This window comes from Leucoraja erinacea, chromosome 16, assembly GCF_028641065.1.
Source record: "Leucoraja erinacea ecotype New England chromosome 16, Leri_hhj_1, whole genome shotgun sequence".
NCBI classification, from domain to species: Eukaryota; Metazoa; Chordata; class Chondrichthyes; order Rajiformes; family Rajidae; genus Leucoraja; species Leucoraja erinaceus.
The window spans coordinates 27,491,863-27,511,038 of NC_073392.1; the positions used below are offsets into that span (position 1 = coordinate 27,491,863).

Below are 19,176 nucleotides of genomic sequence, written 5' to 3' on the forward strand. Positions count from 1 at the left end.
ATCTATTTTTCCCTGTCATGCCCATTCTCCTGCCCATAACCTTTGATGCACTTTACTAATCAAGAACTTATCAATCTCCACTTTAAAAACACGCAATGACTTGGCCTTCACGGCCGTCTGTGACATTGAATTCCACAGCTTCACCAAGCTCTGCCAGAGGAAGTTCCTCCTGATCTCTTTTCTAAAGGTACGTCCTTTTATTCCGAGGCTGTGCCCTCTGGTTCTACACTCTCCCACCTCTCCATTTAACACAATGCTTGAAAGCTTTCTAAGGAAAGTGGGGCAGATTTTACTGCTCTTCCAGCCATTCAGCAGCGTCAATACTCTGCTTCAATAACTGACTTAATTGAAGTGGCATTTACTGTCCTTTTTTATATTGTAATATGGTATCCCCTTTAAATGAACCAATCCCCGATTCTGTGAGCACTACACATTGGATAGACCCCTACCAAAGGTTGAACACCTCTGATAAGAACATCCATCCAAATTTTACCTTGTTCTCTCTCTCTCTCTCTTATATATACTGTATATATAACTGCTTCCATTCATCTATTGAACAGATCGCCTTGTTTACAGGAGAAGGCAGGTGAATGCGGTTGAGAGGGAAAGAAAGATCAGCCCTGATTCAATGGCAGGGTAGACGTGATGGGCTGAATGGCCTAATTCTGCTCCTATCACATAAACTTATTCCCATGGTCGACCTAGTTTTACTCCTATCTGTGACATTGCACTTCCCTCCCCTCCCCTGTAGTTTATGCAACTGCTTTTGTCTCCTACCCAGTTCTGATGAAGGGGTTTCAAACCAAAACATTACCTCAGTTTCTATTCCCTCAGCTGCAACTCAAACTGCTGTGGATTTTAAGCTTTCTTTCCCATTTTTATTTTAGACATCCAGCATGACCGAGGTGAATTATATGTGATTTGTGCTCAACGGTACTGTCCAAGTGCGATTTCAATGGGAAATACTGGTAATCGCAATAAAACTTGCACAAAACGATATGTATGCATACTTTACACATAAAAATTGGTGCAAATGTGTCCAATTTCAAGGCAATTGTGAGTGTAATGGGCCTGTCCCACTTAGGCAATTTGTTAGGCGACTCCAGGCGACTAGGCTGTCGCTGTATGGTCGTGAGTTGTCTCCTCAGTCGCCCAAAGAGTCGTAGCGTCTTTCTGGTCACCTCTGGATTTTCAACATGTTGAAAAGTTTTCGGAGACCGTCGGCAACAGTGGGTTTGATGCCAATGAATGTAACTTGACTTCTCCTGAAGTAGTTGTCGCCAGGTTAACGTAGGTTGTCGCCAGGTGACGTAGGTTGCAGGCGGTGCTGACTTCGTTTTTTGTTGTTGTTAAAGTAATATGATTCTAATTCAGTTTTTCATGTCAAGGGGGGTCCAGTCGCCAGTTTTTCGGCGACCTGCCATGACTATGACATCACCGGCAGTCACATAACAATAGCCTAAGTGGGACAGGTCCATAAGTCATTCATCTATCCCTTTGATCAGGATATAGGTGCTGTATTGAATTGCTTCAACGTTTAACAGGCCCATGTGCAGGATGAAATGACACCGTAGACACAGTGAAAGAATCAGTGAGAGATCAGTGTTATCACCTTCAATTTTCCCAAGGGGTCACTTGTAGATCTTGCAACTTTAATTTGATCACCCTTGCTAAAAACAACGGTCAGACAAACGAGCTCTGAATCAACCCCCACAGTGCACAATTTCAACCCCAGAGGTTCATAAATAATTCATTTTTTTCCACTCACAATGAAAGTTACTTACTGGTTTCCCTTCTATTCCTGGAAGACCCTCTTCCCCTGGATTCCCCTGAAAGGCAAGGATAAGGCAGTGAGAACAAGTCAGCGGTCCAGGTTTCACTAACTATAGAACAGTCCTGCACAGGAACATGGTCTTCAGTGTCTCCTGGCCCGTGCAACTCCAAACAGTAGTCAGCCAAACATCTGCTGGAACCTCACACCAGAAAAGAAACTGCATTAGGAGTCAACCATTCACCTCTTCAAGCCAATCTGATATTAAGTACGACCGTGGTCTATCTCAAATTCTTTATCTAGCATACAGCTCTTGATTTCCTAATTACATAAAGATCTATATTTTAAGTTTAGTTTAGTGATACAGCGTGGAAAGAGGCCATTCGGCACACCGAGTCCACACCAACCAGTGATCTCCGTACACTAGCACTATCCTACCCAGACGAGGGACAATTTACAATTTTTACCAAAGCCAATTAACCTGTATTGTATTGTATTGTATTGTATTCAAATGTATTGGCATTGTCTCAATTTGAGACAACGAAATGAATTTCCCTTACAGGCAGTATCATAAAAAATAAAAAAAAATAAAAAAAATCATAAATAAATAAATAAATAATAAATAATAAAACATAAAACATGTTAAAAATAAAATTGAAATTGAATTAAAAAAAAAAAAAAACTGTAAGTATTTGGAGTGTGGGAGGAAACCGGAGCTCCCGGAGAAAAACCACGCAGTCACAAAGCGAACATGTAAACTCCGTGCAGACAACACCCGTAGTCAGGATTGTACCCGGGTCTCTGGCACCGTAAAGGGCCTGTCCCACGAGCATGCGACCAAACTGGAAGCGGGGGCCGCGCGGAGGTCGAGTAATCCCCGTACAAGGCCTTTCCCATCAGCATGCGACTGCATGCGGCGAGCGCGACCAAACCGGAAGCGGGGGCCGCGCGGAGGTCGAGTGACCCCATACGAGTTAACGTGAAGTTCGAGCGAAGTCCGCGGGAAATTTGCGCGTGACGTACTGTGCCAAGACGCTGCGTACGGCGTCAAGATGCAGCGTAAGCTCGTCGAGGCGTTGCGTACGGCCTCAATGCGGCTGCGGGCCGACAGCCCATTGCAGCCGCGGAATTTTTGGACAGTGTCAGTTTTTCGGAGCACCGCACGATGTCGGGACAACTCCATACGGCTCCGACGATCGAAGTGGGAGGAAACCGGCCCCGCGAGGCAATACGGCTCAAGCGACCATGTTAGGTCGCGCTTGCCGCATGCAGTCGCATGCTCGTGGGACAAGCCCTTAAGGCTGCAGCTCTACCACTGCGCCACAGTGCCACCGAGCTACTCATATCTCTCAGTCTCAAATACACTCATTGACTGAACATTCATAGCTCTATGGATTACAGAATGTCAAAGACAGACAAACTTCCAAGGAAAATGTTTCTCTTCACTTCAATCCTAAATAAGGCAACACAGTGTCTATGCCGAATATGATGTCTAATTTCCTCAGCCTGCACTGGATCTACAGTATATCCTTTCATTCCTTGCATATCTATGTACCTACCTAAAAGCTGTTTAAACATCACAGTTGTATCTGCGTTCACCACCATCCCTGAGAGCATGTTCCTGGCACCCACGTCTCTGTGCATAGAAAACTTGCCCTGCCCTTTAAGCTTTCCCCATCTCACCTTAAAAGTTCTGTTCTCTGGTCTTTTCCACCCTGGGGAAAAAGGTTCTGATTGGCTACCCTATCTATGTCTCTCATAATATTACACTTCTATCGTGTCTCCTCTTAACTCCAAATCTCCAGAGGAAACAATCCAACTTTGTCTGACCTCTACATCGATGTAATGCTTTCTAATCCAGGCAGCATTGGAGAGGATTCTTCAGGATAGGATTTAGTCACATTTGGAAGAGAATGGTTTAGTTAAGGACAGTCAGCATGGCTTCGTCCATGACAGGTCATGTCTCATGAACGTAATTGAGGTACTTTAACTAGGTGACAAAGGTGACTGGTGAGGGCAGCACCGTGGATGCTGTCTAAATAGCAAGGTATTTGGTGAAGTCCCTCACGGTAGGCTGAACCAGAAGATTAAGATGTATAGGAACCACGATGGCTTGGTGTTTGGATTCAGAAATGGCTTACACAGAGAAGGCAGAAGGTAGTGGTGGAAGGGTATAATTCTGGCTGTGACCAGTGGTGTTCTGCCGGGATCTGTGCCGGGACCTCTGCTGTATGTGATAAATATAAAATGACTTGGATGGAACTATAGATTGGTTGGTTAGTAAGTTTGCTGAGGACACCAAAATTGGTGGAGTTGCGGGCAGTGGGGAAGGCAGTTAATAAATACAGTGGGATATAGGTTAACTACAGAAGAAAGGACAGATGGAGTTTAATACGGCCAAGTGTAAGGAGTTACACTTTGGGAGGTGAGGTTCACAGGCCTGTAGTTTCCTTGATTATCTTTACTTTTCTTCTTAATGACGCACTAAATTGTGGTGATTGCACTCCTCTTAGTTACTGGCGACAATTGGAAAAACATAGACACATAGAAAATAGATGCAGGAGTAGGCCATTCGGCCCTTTGAGCCAGCACTGTTATTCAATATGATTATGGCTGATCATCCAAAATCAGTACCCCGTTCTGGCTTTTTCCCCCCAGATCCATTGATTCCATAAGAGCTAAATCTAACTCGCTCTTGAAAACACCCAGTAAATTGGCCACTGCCTTCTGTGGCAGAGAATTCCACAGATTTACAACTCTCTGGGAGAAAACATTTCCTCATCTCAGTACAATCCTCTAAGAATTGTTTACGTTTCTATAAGATGGCCTCTCATCCTTCCAAATTCCAGTGAATACAAGCCCTGCCGATCCATTCTTTCATCATACATCAGTCCCACCATCCCGGGTATTAATCTGGTGAACCTACGCTGCACTCCCTCAATAGCAATAATGTCCTACCTCAAATTAGGAGACCAAAACTGCACACAATACTCCAGGTGTGGTCTCACCAGGGCCCTGTACAACTGCAGTAGGACCTCCTTTGCTCCAAAACTCAAATCCTCTCGCAATGAGGGCCAACATGCCATTGGCTTTCTTCACTGTCTGCTGCACCTGCATGCTTACTTTCAGTGACCAATGTACAAGCACACCCAGGTCTCGTTGCACCTCCACTTCTCCCAATCTGACACCATTCAGATAATAATCTGCCTCCCTGTTCTTGTCACCAAAGTGGATAACTTCACATTTACCACATTATACTGCATCTACCATGCTTCTGCCCACTCACCCAACCTATCCAAGTCATCCTGCAGCCTCATAGCATCCTCCTCGCAGCTCACACTGCCACCCAGCTTTGTGTCATCTGCAAACTTAGAGATTTTACATCTAATTCCCTCGTCTAAATCGTTAATATATATTGTAAACAACTGGGGTCCCAGCACTGAGCCTTGCAGCAGCCCACTAGTCACTGCCTGCCATTCTGAAAAGGACCCGTTAATTCCTACTCTTTGCTTCCTGTCTGCCAACCAGTTCTCTATCCATGTCAATACCCTACCCCCAATACAATGTGCTCTAATTTTACACACTAATCGCTTGTGTAGGACCTTGTCAAAGGCTTTTTGAAAGTCCAGACACACCACATCCACTGGCTCTCCCTTATCCATTCTACTTGTTACATCCTCAAAAAATTCCAAAAGATTAGTCAAGCATGATCTCTCCTTCATAAACCCATGCTGACTTTGACCGATCCCGTCACTGCTTTCCAAATGCGCTTCTATGACATCTTTAATGATCGACTCCAGCATCTTCCCCACTACCGATGTAAGGCTAACTGGTCTTTAATTCCCTGTTTTTTCTCTCCCTCCTTTCATAAAAAGTGGAGCTACATTGGCTACCCTCCAGTCCACAGGAACTGATCCAGAGTCGAGAGAACATTGAGAAATGATCACCAATGCATCCACGATTTCTAGTGCCACCACCTTGAGTATTCTGGGATGCAGACCATCAAGCTCTGGGGATTTATCTGCCTTCAGTCCCAACAGTTTACCTAACACCATTTTCTGACTAATGTGGATTCCCTCAAGTTCCTCCCACCCACTGGATCCTCAGTCCCTTAGTATTTCCAGGAGATTGTTTATGTCTTCCTTAGTGAAGACAGAACCAAAGTACTCGTTTAACTGTTCTGCCATTTCTTTGTTTCCCATTATAAATTCACCCGTCTCTGACTATAAGGGACCACCATTTGTCTTCACTAATCTTTTCCTTTTTACGTGTCTAAAGAAACTTTTACTGTCAGATTTTATATTTCCCACAAACTTTCTTTCATTTTCTTTTTCCCCCTCTTAATTAACCCGTTTGTCCTCCTCTGTTCTAAATTTCTCCCTGCCCCCTGGTTTGCCGCTTCTTCTGGCCAATTTATATGCCTCTTCCTTGGCTTTAACACTATCCTTGACTTCCCTCGTCAGCAACGGTTGAGCCGCCTTCCCAGTTTTATTTTTTCGCCAGACAGGGATGAACAATTTCTGGAGTTCATCCCTGTCTGGGTCTTCGGCATTGCAATTCCACTGTCAACCCTTTAAGAATAATTTGCCAGTCTATCCTGGCCAATTCCCCTCTCATACCTTCAAAGTCTCTTTTATTCAAGTTCAGAACCCTAGTCTCTGAACTAACCATGTCACTCTCCATCCTAATGCAGAATCCCAACATATTATGGTCATTGTTGACCAAGGGGCCTTGCACTACAAGATCGCTAACTAATCCCTCCTAATTACACAATACTCCGTCTACGATCGCCTGCCCTCTAGTTAGGTCCTCTACATATTGGTTTTAAAAACCCATCCTGTGTACATTCCAATAAATTCCAACACTAGCAAGTTTGCGGATGACACAAAGCTGACTTTGTGGCAGTGTGAACTGTGAAGAGGATGTTAGGAAGTTGCAGGGTGACCTGGACAGGTTGAGTGAGTGGGCAGAAGCGTGGCAGTTACAGTATAATATAGATAAATGTGAGGTTATCCACTTTTGCGGCAAAAACAAGAGGGCAGATTATTATCTCAATGGGGTTAGGTTAGGTAATGGAGAGGTACAGCGAGACCTGTGTGTCCTTGTACACCGTTCACTGAAAGTTGGCGTGCAGGTACAGCAGGCAGTGAAGAAAGCTAATGGAATGTTGGTCTTCATAACAAGAGGATTTCAGTATAGAAGTAGAGAGGTTCTTCTGCAGTTGTATAGGGCTCTGGGTAAGACCACATCTGAAGTATTGTGTACAGTTTTGGTCTCCTAATTTGAGGAAGGACATCCTTGTGATTGAGGCAGTGCAGCATAGGTTCACGAGAATGATCCCTGGGGTGGCAGGACTGTCATATGAGGAAAGATTGAAAAGACTAGGCTTGTATTCACTGGAGTTTAGAAGGATGAGGGGATATTTTATAGAAACATATAAAATTATAAAAGGACTGGACATGCTCGATGCAGGAAAAATGTTCCCAATGTTGGGCGAGTCCAGAACCAGGGACCACAGTCCTAGAATAAAGGGGAGGCCATTAAAGACTGAGGTGAGAAAAAACCTTTTCAGCCAGAGAGTTGTGAATTTGTGGAATTCCCTGCCACAGAGGGCAGTGGAGGCCAAGTCACTGGATGGATTTAAGAGAGCGTTAGATAGAGCTCTAGGGGCTAGTGGAATCAAGGGATATGGGGAGAAGGCAGGCATGGGTTATTGATTGGGGACGATCAGCCATGATCACAATGAATGGCTGTGCTGGCTCGAAGGGCCGAATGGCCTCCTCCTGCACCTGTTTTCTATGTTTCTATGAAATCCTCCTTCTCAGCACTGTTACCAATTTGGTTGGCCCAATCTATATGTAGATTAAAGTCACCCATGATAACCACTATACCTTTGCTAAACACATCCCTAGTTTCCAGCTTGATGCTATCCCCGACCCCCCCTACTGCTGTTTGATGGTCTGTATACCACTCCACCAAGCATTTTCTGCCCTTGGCTATTTCAGAGTTCTACCCATACCGATTCTACGGCATACAAGCTAATGTCTCTCCTTGCTATTGCATTAATCTCCTCTTTAACCAGCAATGCCACCCCACCTCCTCTTCCTTTCTGTCCATCTTTCCTGAATATCAAATACCCCTGCATGTTGAGCTCCCAGCCTTGGTCACCCTGGAACCATGTCTCCGCAATTCCAACTATATCATATCCCTTAACTACTAACTGCGTATTCCACCTTATTTGGAATGATCCTCGCATTGGCACAAAGCTTTCTGGTTAGTTTTTCTTATCTCCTTTCTACCTTTTGCTTCTGTCCTCTTTTTATGGCCCTCTGCCCCTTGCATTTGGTCCTATCCCCCCCCCACACTTTTTAGTTTAAACCCTCCCGCGTAGCACTAGCAAACCCGTCTGCCAGAATATCAGTTCCCTTTCTATTAAGGTGCAACCTGTCCCTTTTGTGCAGGCCACCCCTGCCCCGGAAGACTTTCCAGTGATCTAGAAATCTAAATCCCTTTGTCATGTACTGATACATGATGCAAGATAAAGTCCAGTAAAGTCCTGAGGTACTCTACCTTATTGGAGACCCTCGGACTATCTGTAATCTGACTTTAACTTGCACTAAACGTTATTCCCTTTATCTGTGCATGGTGGACAGCTTGATTGTAATGATCTATAGTCTTTCAGCTGACTGGATAGCACGCAACAAAAAAGCTTTTCCCTGTACCTCCGTACATGTGACAATAAACTAAACTAAACTAAGCTAAACTCTCTGGGTTGAATGTTGAGTCTCGGTTAAATTATAACAATTGAACAGTTTCCAAGCATTTTGGAGTTAACGTGAAACCAGGCACAAGCGTTCTCACCAGTTACTTGGCTGTGCTTGGCTGCAGGCTCCAAGCCATGCATTGTGGACTTGCATCGATTGGAGCCTCCGGCATCGGCCTTAAACATCACCAAATCATCACAGTGAAAGGTTCCCTGAGATGTTCACAGTAATAACTTCATGGCTTGCCTTTGTTTACCCCAGTGGATACTCACCGGAAGACCATCCCTGCCCTTCTCGGCAGCTTCACCCCTTTCACCTCGGTCTCCTTTGGCTCCAGCATCACCCTACAATCAATAGCTCAATTTTATTGATACAGTGGATGTCAACAACAATCATAAATCATGTATTTGAACATCAAAGAAAACATTGCAATGACTCTACTCTGATCTCATCACTCGAGAACATTCAAGTGATCATCGGCACAGTATGTCGGGCCAATCATTCATGAAGCCATCCTGGAGATATTTCTGGTGACAGCAACATTTACCATCCTCCCATAACTTCACTTGAACGGAATGCTTTGATGGGCTATTTCAGAGACGGTGTGCAAATCAATGCAGAAACATTTTCTTCCCTACAATGGTGAACAAGATGGGGCTTTTACACCAATTGCATCAAATTTGAATGATATTTTATTATCACATGTGACACGTCCATGATTTTTTGCTTTGCATACACAAGGTATGCAAAGAGTCACCACTCTGGCACTAACAAAAACACATTTTATTGCCGAAATATTTAATAAATTGTATTTAAATTCATAGTTACTGGGATTTGAACCCCTGATGATAGTCATGGAGTAAGATAGGCCCTTCGGCCCAACTCATCCACGCCAAACAGGATGCTCCATCTATCTAGTCCCATTTGCCCATTTAAAGGTGGTTTTAGAGGACGTCTCTGGTGCTTATCCATTTCAACCATTCTTATCCATGTACTTATCCAAATATCTTTGAAATGTTGTTACACTACTTGCCTCAACTACCTCCTTCGGCAGTTCTTTCCACATACCCACTGTGTGAAGAAGTTGTCCCTCAGATTTCTAAATCTTTCCATTCTCACCTTAAACCATGTTGGCCAAGTGGCTAGACCATTTGTCCAAGTCTCCAGTTTACTATCATCTAGCAACATAACCACCGTTATATAACCGGCAATTTCATAACTATTATAGTACTGTCACACCACTGCTAAAAGAAATATAACCAGAGAAGGAGGCTTTTAAAAGTTCCATTAAATAACATTAATTGTTAAATAACATTTCTTGAAATAAAACATTGTCAAGAAAGGTGTCCTCTAGCATGACTGAATCTGATGCTACAATAGCGGGGATTTTTTTTGTTGCCAGTTTTAACTCATTATTTCATGGTCTTGGTGTAACAGTAGTAGGCTATAAGGAACTTACTATACTCAGACCTTATCTCCTTTGGGTCCAACTGGTCCTGTTGGTCCATGGTCGCCCTGCAAGGAAGAAGATAATGTGATACAGGGATACACACGAGAAAGTTGATTTGTTTAGGCGTTTCAATGAGTAAGTTCTCTTGGAAGACGATTGAAGCGGTCACTGTTGAATCCATGACACCCGATCAAAAGGTGGGAATTTTGTCATAAAGCATGGAAATAGGCCCTTCAGCTTAACTGTCCATGCGCACTGAAACCCCTGTCTCACAGTGCGAATCCACCCACGAGTGATCCAGAGTTAAAAACAAATCAAACTCGTGGTAACCACGTAGAATTAACATAGCGGGAACGTCGGAACTCGTGGATGTAACTTAGCGACTCGTAACGCTAACGGCAGGTACTCGGGAAACGTTAACTCATGGAAAATTTTCAACATGTTGAAAGATTTCCTCTAGTCAAGTTTACTCTTGAAGGAAAAATTTGAAACTTGTAAACTCGTTGTAATACCGTAGTAGCCCGTGAGTTTACCGTAGTGACTCGTGAGTAACTCGTGGGTTTGACCTGAGTGCCAGAAGTGAAATGTTGAAAATTAGTTAGATCTTAATGGAAAATTTTACAGTGATCTAACAGTTCACTGTTAAGGAGCAAAATGTACTCACCGGGGATCTGAGAAACAGTGGCAAAAAGAATGAACCATGCAGTGTGGGGAAAGCTCATTGGCGAGAGTTCATTAGTTCCCTTCAGAACTTTAACTTTTCACATTGAAACGGTGCCATGAATCCTTGTTAGGTTAATGCACTTTTTATGGAGAAGCAGATATATGGGACAGGTGTCCCGTCTCAGGATTTACATCCGACAAATTAATATGTTATTGAAGGCTGATGCGTTTATACAGGGGATTTTCTCAGGCATCACTTTCCACCCAGTCTGTCCGCGTTAGAGAGCAATTGGTCAAAACAATGTTGTAAATGGGACGTTTTATTTTATAATTTTATAAATGTTATAAATTATAAATGGGAAGGAACTGTAGATGCAGGTTTAATCCGAAGAAGGGGCTCGACCGGAAACTTCACCTATGCCTTCTCTCCAGAGATGCCGTCTGTCCCGCTGAATTACTATAGCTTCTTGATAAATGAATCAATGGAAGCTCCTTCGTGGCGTGTTGCTATTCAGAGTTTTAAGTGTATTTGTACTAACCCATGCAATATGCTTCCCAAAGATGGGAGGCTTTCAGTGGGGAAGTTCACAAAATAAGTTCACAAGTTCAAGAAGGAACTGCAGATGCTGGAAAATCGAAGGTAGACAAAAGTGCTGGAGAAACTCAGAGGGAGCGGCAGCATCTATGGAGCGAAGGATATAGGCAACGTTTCGGGCCGAAACCCTTCGCTCCATAGATGCTGCCGCACCCGCAAATAAGTTCACAAGCTGCATTGGTAATTAAGACCAGTTATTTTTGTGTGTTATGTAAATGAAATTAATTTCAGGTTCTTTACATCACAAGTATTCTCCTAAAAAGTTACCTACAACTTTACATTGTAAATGGGTTGGTTTCAGTCCAGCAAAAACACATAACATGTCCTTAATGACATTTCTTAGAAACACAACGAGAGAGTGTGAGATGTAGATGGGATATGACTCCAATTTTTAACTAACCCCTGTGTTCCTGTATTCATATTTTTCCAATAAATTATGGTATCTGCACCGGATGATAGTCTACCGTACAATATAGGAAAACATTGTCATATTTACAATTAAGGGCCAATTGTATTTGGGTTTTTTTTAATAAAAACCCAGTTTACCCGAGTTTAAATTGAAACTTGGGCCAGGTGCTGGGAAACTCTGGGACGCCACTGCTGAAGAGAACATCTGAGCTTTGTCTTTCATTCAGAGGTTTGCGGGCAGGCTGGGGTGACTGTAGGGCTCTGAAAACTTTGTATCCCAGGGCTAGGGTGAGTGTGAAAGGGGTGGTTTCTGGGCAGATCTGCCCAATCAGCAATGTTTTGAGCCGCTGCTTTTTATACAGTTTAAGTGGCGACGGTGGGATGGCTGCTCTGACGGACATATTGGGTGAGTAGAGAGACACACACTGCTATCCCTCTGGTCTACGGACATTGCTGTCGGGGGAAAAAATAAAGTTAATGGTCAATATACCTAATCTTTTTGTTAGAGGTTTACCAACGTTTTGATGAGAGATAAATTAAGGGAATAAAACAATCTTACTAGACACAAAAAGCTGGAGTAACTCAGCCAAGCCGGCAGCATCTATGGAGAGAAGGGTCGAAACGTTTTTTTCAGTCTGAAGAAGGGACTCGACCAGAAATGTCACCCATTCCTTCTCTTCAGAAATGCTGCATATCCTGCTGGGTTACTCCAGCATTTTGTCTATCATTGTGTAAACCAGCATCTGCAGTTCTTCCCGACACAAAACAGCCTATGCCTTTCAATGATTGATGTCAGACCTTGAACAAATGCAGTTCAAATGGACTTTTGAATGCAATTTTGGAAGGATTGTTTCTTGAAACAAACATGAGCCAGCATTCAACGCTGTCAGCAAACTGGTAAACCTAGCTAATACCAATCTTCTATATGTTTTATATTCATTACATCAAGAAAGATAGCCACAGGATGAAGCATCTTTGACACTAGGAGCTTGATGGAACCTGGCAAAACTAACTCTTCCACCATGTAAATAGCAGGCTCTAAAATTCCCAACCTTAACCCTGGCTTTCCCGATACTGACCTTTATTCCCTGTGGTCCTGGAAGTCCTCTTTCTCCAGTTTGTCCAAAGTCAGGTCCTTCTGGCTTGTCACCCTGAGTAAAGGCCACAGACAAATCGTAAGCCAAATATTCCACAAATAATAGTTTTTCCTCACTGAAAAGATATTTGCTTGAAAAATAATCGTGCATTAACTACCCAATAGACCAGTTCTCTCCAGGACAACAACCTACCAATTATATCCATTGCATTTATCCTCTTTCTCATTTTCCTCTCTATTGGAAGCAATCACAGACAGCTGGCACAGGGTTGAGGGTCCAAAAGGCCATATTCTCTTATGCTCTGGTAGACATGGGGATAGTCCTCTCTCCCTTCCTGTCACCATCTACACCTCAGACTTCAGATATAACCTCCTGCCACCTACAGAAGTTTTCAGATGACTCTGCATTTGTGGGCTGCATCCGTGAGGGGAGGGAAGCTGAATACAGAGGTGTGGTCAACCCGTTTGTTGAGTGTTGTGGGCAGAATCACCTGCAGCTCAACACTGACAAGACTAAGGAGTTAATGGTGGACTTTAGGAGGAGAGCAACAACCCTACCCCTTGTTTCCATCAATGGAGTAACTGGGAAGTTTAGTAGGGAGTACAAATACACTGGAGCGTACCTGGACAGTAAACTGGACTGGTCCAGGAATGCTGAGGCCCTGTACAAGGGACCAAGCAGGCTGTACTTTTGAGAAGGCTCTGCTCCTTCAACATCTGCAGTAAGATGATACAGATGTTCTAGCCGGTGATAGCCAGTGCCATCTACTTCACTGGCATGTGCTGGGGTAGCAGGGCAAAGGCTGCAGATGGCAATAGGATTAACAAACTCATCAGGAAGGCTGGCTCTGTCCTGGGGGCAGACTTGGATTCATGGGAGTTGGTCTTGGAGGGGAGGATGCTCCTCAAACTGCGGAGCATTATGGACAATACAGCTCACCCTCTCCATGACCCACTGGTTAACCTGAGGAGCACCTTCAGCAACAGACTGGTTCCACCAAGATGCAGGACAGAACACCACAGGAGATCCTTCTTCCCTGGGGTTATCAAACTAAACCATTCCTCCCTCCTTCTGTCGTGGGGTGAACTGAGACGGACCCCCTTCCCCCACCTCCTCACCCTCCCCAACCTTTGCAGATCCCCAATCCTTTAAACACTTTAATTTCATGTTACATGTATTTTGCGTTTTTATGAATGTTGGCAAATCAATTTCCCTCCTGGGATAAATAAAGTTTTATCGTATTGTTATTGTTCTCAAATGCTATGTGGACAGTAGGTCAGTAGAATACATCAGCTTCCTTTCATGCTTTCTTACCAACACAAGAACATCATTCCTGAGCATTTTATCTAATCACATTTTAGATGCCAAGGTGTTAAACTACATTATAATTCTAAAGATAACAGAGAACAGTTTAAATCATTAATGTTGAGGAAGCAAATAACCAATGGTATGGAGAAAACCCAATGGCATGGAGAAAAAAAATCTTAATTTCATTTAGTTAGATAAGTTAAACGGTGATGATAATTACCCTGGGACCAGGAGGACCTCTTGGGCCAGGTTGACCATCTCGCCCCTGCAATAGGAACATAACTCATTGTCAATGAAATGAAAACTTACACTTGCACAATCTAGGCCAATGCAAGGAGATGGAAATGTAAATGAAAGCTCATAAGTTATAGGAACAGAAATAGGCACTTCAGCACATCAAGTCCACTCCACCATTCAATCATGGCTAATTTTTCCCTCAACCCCATTCTCCTGCCTTCTCCTCATAACCCTCGACACCCTGAAGGGCCTGTCCCACTTACACAACTTTTTCGGTGACTGCCGGTCATTACAGGTCGCCGAAATTTTTCAACATGTTGAAAATCCAGCAGCGACCAGAACGACTAGAACAAGGTGCGACTCTTTGGGCGTCTACTCACGACCATACAGGCCGCGACATTTCGCCAGGGTGTCGCCTGTATGGTCGTGAGTCGTCTCCTAGTCACCCAAAGAGTTGTAGCGTCTTTCTGGTCACCGTTGAATTTTCAACATGTTGAACATTTTCGGCGACCTGCGACGGGTGCCGGCAGTCGCCGAAAAAGTCGCGTAAGTGGAACAGGCCCTTTACTAATCAAGAATCTGTCAATCTGTGCCTTAAAAATATATCCATTGACTTGGCCTACTCAGCCGTACGTGGCTATGAATTCCATAGATTCACCACCCTCTGACTAAAGAAATTCCTCCTCATCTCCTTTGCATAGGCACGTCCTGAGGCTATGGCCTCTGGTCCTAGACTCTCTCACTAGTGGAAACATCCTCTCCACATCCACATTATCCATGCCTTTCACTACTCTATAAGTTTCAATGAGGATCCCCCTCATGTACAGTTGGACTCTTAGGTCTAGGTCTGAAAGATGTCAAGGAGGGTAATGACACTACAATCCATTTTGCTCAATTATATATACAGTTATAGATACTTTAACTGGCAAGGTCCTTGTGCTTTGGACAATTTGAGAAATTCAGTACTGAATGCAGAGCTCTCTTGTATTCTATTCCTAGACATTTTCCACTGCTGTCTTCATCTCCAATAACCTTTCCGGATTCACCATACCTTTTAGGTTGGCGCACACCTTTTGCTCCCAAAGGCCTGGGGATATTTCAATATGCGACTGCGAATATATAAATGTGAGCAAGGCTCACATGCTCCAATGGTGGTAAGGATTGTGCCCGTGATGAACTCAGCCCTCTCCACCATCGATGCATCTACGTCAAGAAGATGGCATCTATCACCAAACGATCCCTGCCATCTATGCCATGCCCTCTTTTTCGCTTAGTTTATAGATACAGCACGGAAACAGTGATCTCCATATAGTAGCACTATCTAATACGCAAGGAACAATTTACAATTTTACCGAAGCCAATTAACCTACAAACCTGTACGTCTTTGGAGTGTGGGAAGAACCCGCAGCACCCAGGGAAAACCCACACGGTCATGGGGAGAACTTATAAACTCCGTACAGACAGCATCCGTAGTCAGGATCGACCTGGGTCTCTGGCGCTGTAAGGCAGCAACTCTACCGCTGTGCCACTGTTCCTTTTCTCGCTGCTACAGTCAGGCAGGAGTTGCAGAAGCTTGAAGTCCCACATTACCAGTTTCAGGAATAGTTACTATCAGGTTCTTGAACTTACCTGCACAACCCCATCCTACCTAGACATTGGAACACAACGGACTACCTCTTGCACTACCATAGACTTGTTTTCAAATTGAGTTTGCACTGATGTTTTATATTTTTGGCACAGTCTTTTTCTGTTCACCATCTTGTGTAATTTACATTTTTGTATGTTTTCTGAGCTGATGTGTCTGTGATGCTGCTGCAAGCGGGTTTTGCAGTGTACCTGCACCTCCCCGTCCCTGTGCATATGACAATAAACTCCACCATACACTCCAAAAACTGTGAGACACTAAGATGGAATTTCAATACTTACTGAATCGCCTCGATCACCTTTATCCCCTCTATTACCCTGTAACCAAAAAAAATATTCTCTTTTAGGCAACGTTTTACTTGTTGGTTTTCCATGTCCTCTCCCAAAAGGAATTTCTATATGGCTCTTTATTGAACGTATAAAACATGTCAAGTTGCCCATACAATAAAATGGCTATTTAATGCTAAGGATTATGACTCAACTCGTTTGTCAAAATAAAAATAGTTACCTTTGTGGACAGACAGAAAATTGTCTGTCCACAAAGGTAACTATTTTTGAAGTTAAAATGTGTAACTTCAGGGTTTTTAAAAAAAAGATACAGTACAGATACAGGTGCCGACCAGCGATTCCCGTACACCAGCCCCTTCCTACCCAAGAGGGCCAATTTACAGTTTTTACCAAAACCAATTAACCTACAAACATGTATGTCTTTTGAATGTGGGAGGAAACCGAAGCGCCCGAAGTAAATACACGCGGTCACAGGGATAACGTACAAACTCTATAGTCAGCACCAGTAGTCAGGATCAAACCTGGGTCTCTGGTGCTGTAAGGCAGCAACTCCACTGCTGCGCTATCTGGTTTTATCAATTATTCCTCTCCTTCTTATTCCAATTTATTATTCAAACACCACATCTCTCTCTGTACCTGATTGAACTCTATCTGATGCTTTCCTTTTTCAGCTCTTCATCCATTTCATGGTCAATTGTATAATCTCTATGGTCTCAGTATTTACCAATACCCAGATATTCTATTGATCTCTTGCCATTGTTGTTACTTCATGCTTACAAACATCTCCCGTGCAAAATAAAATATAATTAATGATAAAATTTTGATAATCTGCTCTCCGACTATTTGAAAATACTGATGGTTCATCATCGGGTTCACCAGACTATGTTTGCTGCACTCCCTTCCGACTTAAGGGGGCTCCGGTTCCCATGATTCCTTTCAACCCTTCAGAGCTCAATTCCCTGGCTCCATTCCAACCCATTACGGTTCAGTCCCATGTTTCACGCCAACCCTTCAGGACACATCTCAGTCTCCTATGCTACTGGGAAAAAAACATCTTGGATGATCCAGCCTCTCCTTATAACTCAGACCTTCGAGACATACTCGTTACTCTTTTTGCACAATTTCTAGGTTAATTACTTAATTCCTATAATAGTGTGTACAGAACAGAATGCAACATTCCAAACATCTAGTACAGCCATAACTTCTACCTCCTATCCTCAATATCCAGACTGATGAAAGCTAGTATGCCAAACACCTGCCTCATCACCTTGTACAATTGTGTTGCCACCTCCATGAATTCATGTAGCTGCACCTCTATGTTTTACAACATTCCCCAGGGGCCTACCATTTACTGTGCAAATCCTGTATTTATCTTACCATGGACCCAGTTGAGTTGTAAACGTGAATAACCTTCTTCACTGTTTACTATTCCACCTCTGTTCACTTTGCCAGTAATTTTAAAGCCATCCATCAACTTAACAAGACACCTACATTCACATCGACATCCTTAATATAAGTAACAGAACAGTGGACCCAGCACCAATCTCTCTGCTTGTTGCACCACTTGTTACAGCCTGAGGAACAACCATCTATCATCATCCTGTTAACTTTCTTCAAACAATTTTGTATTGACACCGAGACACACACACAGAAACAGAGAGGTGTTGGGAGACAGAGAGACAGAGGGAGAGAGACAGAGAAAGACACAGATATAGAGACACACAGAGAAAGACACAGATATAGAGAGAGACGGAGATACTGCATATATAGAGAGAGACGGGGGAGAGAGAGGGAGGGGGAGATAAACAGAAATGTAGACAGTTAGAGACACAGATAGAGTGAGACTCACAGCCTTCCCCTCACCTTCTCTCCGGGCTCTGCTGGAATCCCCTTCTCTCCAGTCTGGCCTGGTAATCCATGGAGTCCTGGCTTTCCCGGTTCACCGGACTGTCCTGGAGGACCCTGTGGGCCTCGTTCAAACACTGCACGGCCTGGTGCCCCCTCAAGTCCAGGAACACCTTGGCTTCCTTTGTCTCCTTTGAATCCTCTTTCTCCCGGAATCCCGATGTATCCCTGCAAAGTCAAGTGAAGGGATTGAAAACTTGTGATCAATAAATACAAAGCGTCAGCTCACCTCAGGTAATCGAATTTCTCACTTAGTGGAAAACTATAAGTGGTCAACTCCTGGATCCATCTGCTCTACAACGCTCCCCAGGGCCCTACCATTCACTATGAACGTTCTGCCCTGGTATGACTTCCCAAAATGCAACCTCGCAATTATCTCCATTAAACTCCATTAGCCATTTCTCAGCCCGCTTGTGCAGCTAATAAAAAGAAACTAGATTTTCATTACTGTTGTCACTGTCTACGACACCACCCACTTTAGTGTCATATGTAAACTTACTCACCATGCCTCATACATTCTTGTCCAAATCATTGATATAAACTACAAACAGCAATGGGCCTAGTAACGATTCCCGAGGCACGCCAGTGTTGCACATTTGTCATCTTTTAATTAATTCTCACCACTCTTGTACTTATTATAATTATTTTAGTTCAGTATTATCACGTGTATAGAGCTAGAGTGAAAAGCTTTTGTTTGCGTGCTGTCCAGTCAAAAAAGACTACACGTGCCTTGATCAATTATCTGATATTAAAGGACATTACCTCGTCTCCTTTCACGCCTCGATTGCCCGTGTCTCCTTTCTCCCCCATATGTCCCTTCTCCCCTCGCAGTCCCTGAACAGTCGTACCACGATTCTCCTCCAATTCCTGCAGTGTCGAAATCTGAGGAATTTTAAGGAAAACCAAAAATTACTGAAGCATCATTTTAGGTTTATTATTTGCATTTACTAAGCTACAGTGAAAAGCTTTGCTCCGCATGCAATCCAATCAGATCGGATAATGCTATACATAAATACTATGAAGTCAAATTCAAATACAATAGATAG

The 19,176-nt window shown here is 43.5% G+C and overlaps 1 protein-coding gene across 1 annotated transcript in view; it reads right to left on the bottom strand.

Annotated features, from left to right (window-relative positions):
* Positions 1 to 19,176, bottom strand: part of LOC129704921 (collagen alpha-1(VII) chain-like) — a 128,948-nt gene that overhangs the window by 63,065 nt on the left and 46,707 nt on the right. Inside the window, exons 33-40 of the mRNA XM_055648330.1 lie at positions 18,893 to 19,012; positions 18,089 to 18,298; positions 16,220 to 16,255; positions 14,277 to 14,321; positions 12,731 to 12,802; positions 10,006 to 10,050; positions 8,808 to 8,879; positions 1,785 to 1,829 (exon numbers count right to left, since the gene is read on the bottom strand). Coding sequence (XP_055504305.1) covers positions 1,785 to 1,829; positions 8,808 to 8,879; positions 10,006 to 10,050; positions 12,731 to 12,802; positions 14,277 to 14,321; positions 16,220 to 16,255; positions 18,089 to 18,298; positions 18,893 to 19,012 — 645 coding nt within the window. The remainder of the gene's footprint in view (positions 1 to 1,784; positions 1,830 to 8,807; positions 8,880 to 10,005; positions 10,051 to 12,730; positions 12,803 to 14,276; positions 14,322 to 16,219; positions 16,256 to 18,088; positions 18,299 to 18,892; positions 19,013 to 19,176) is intronic.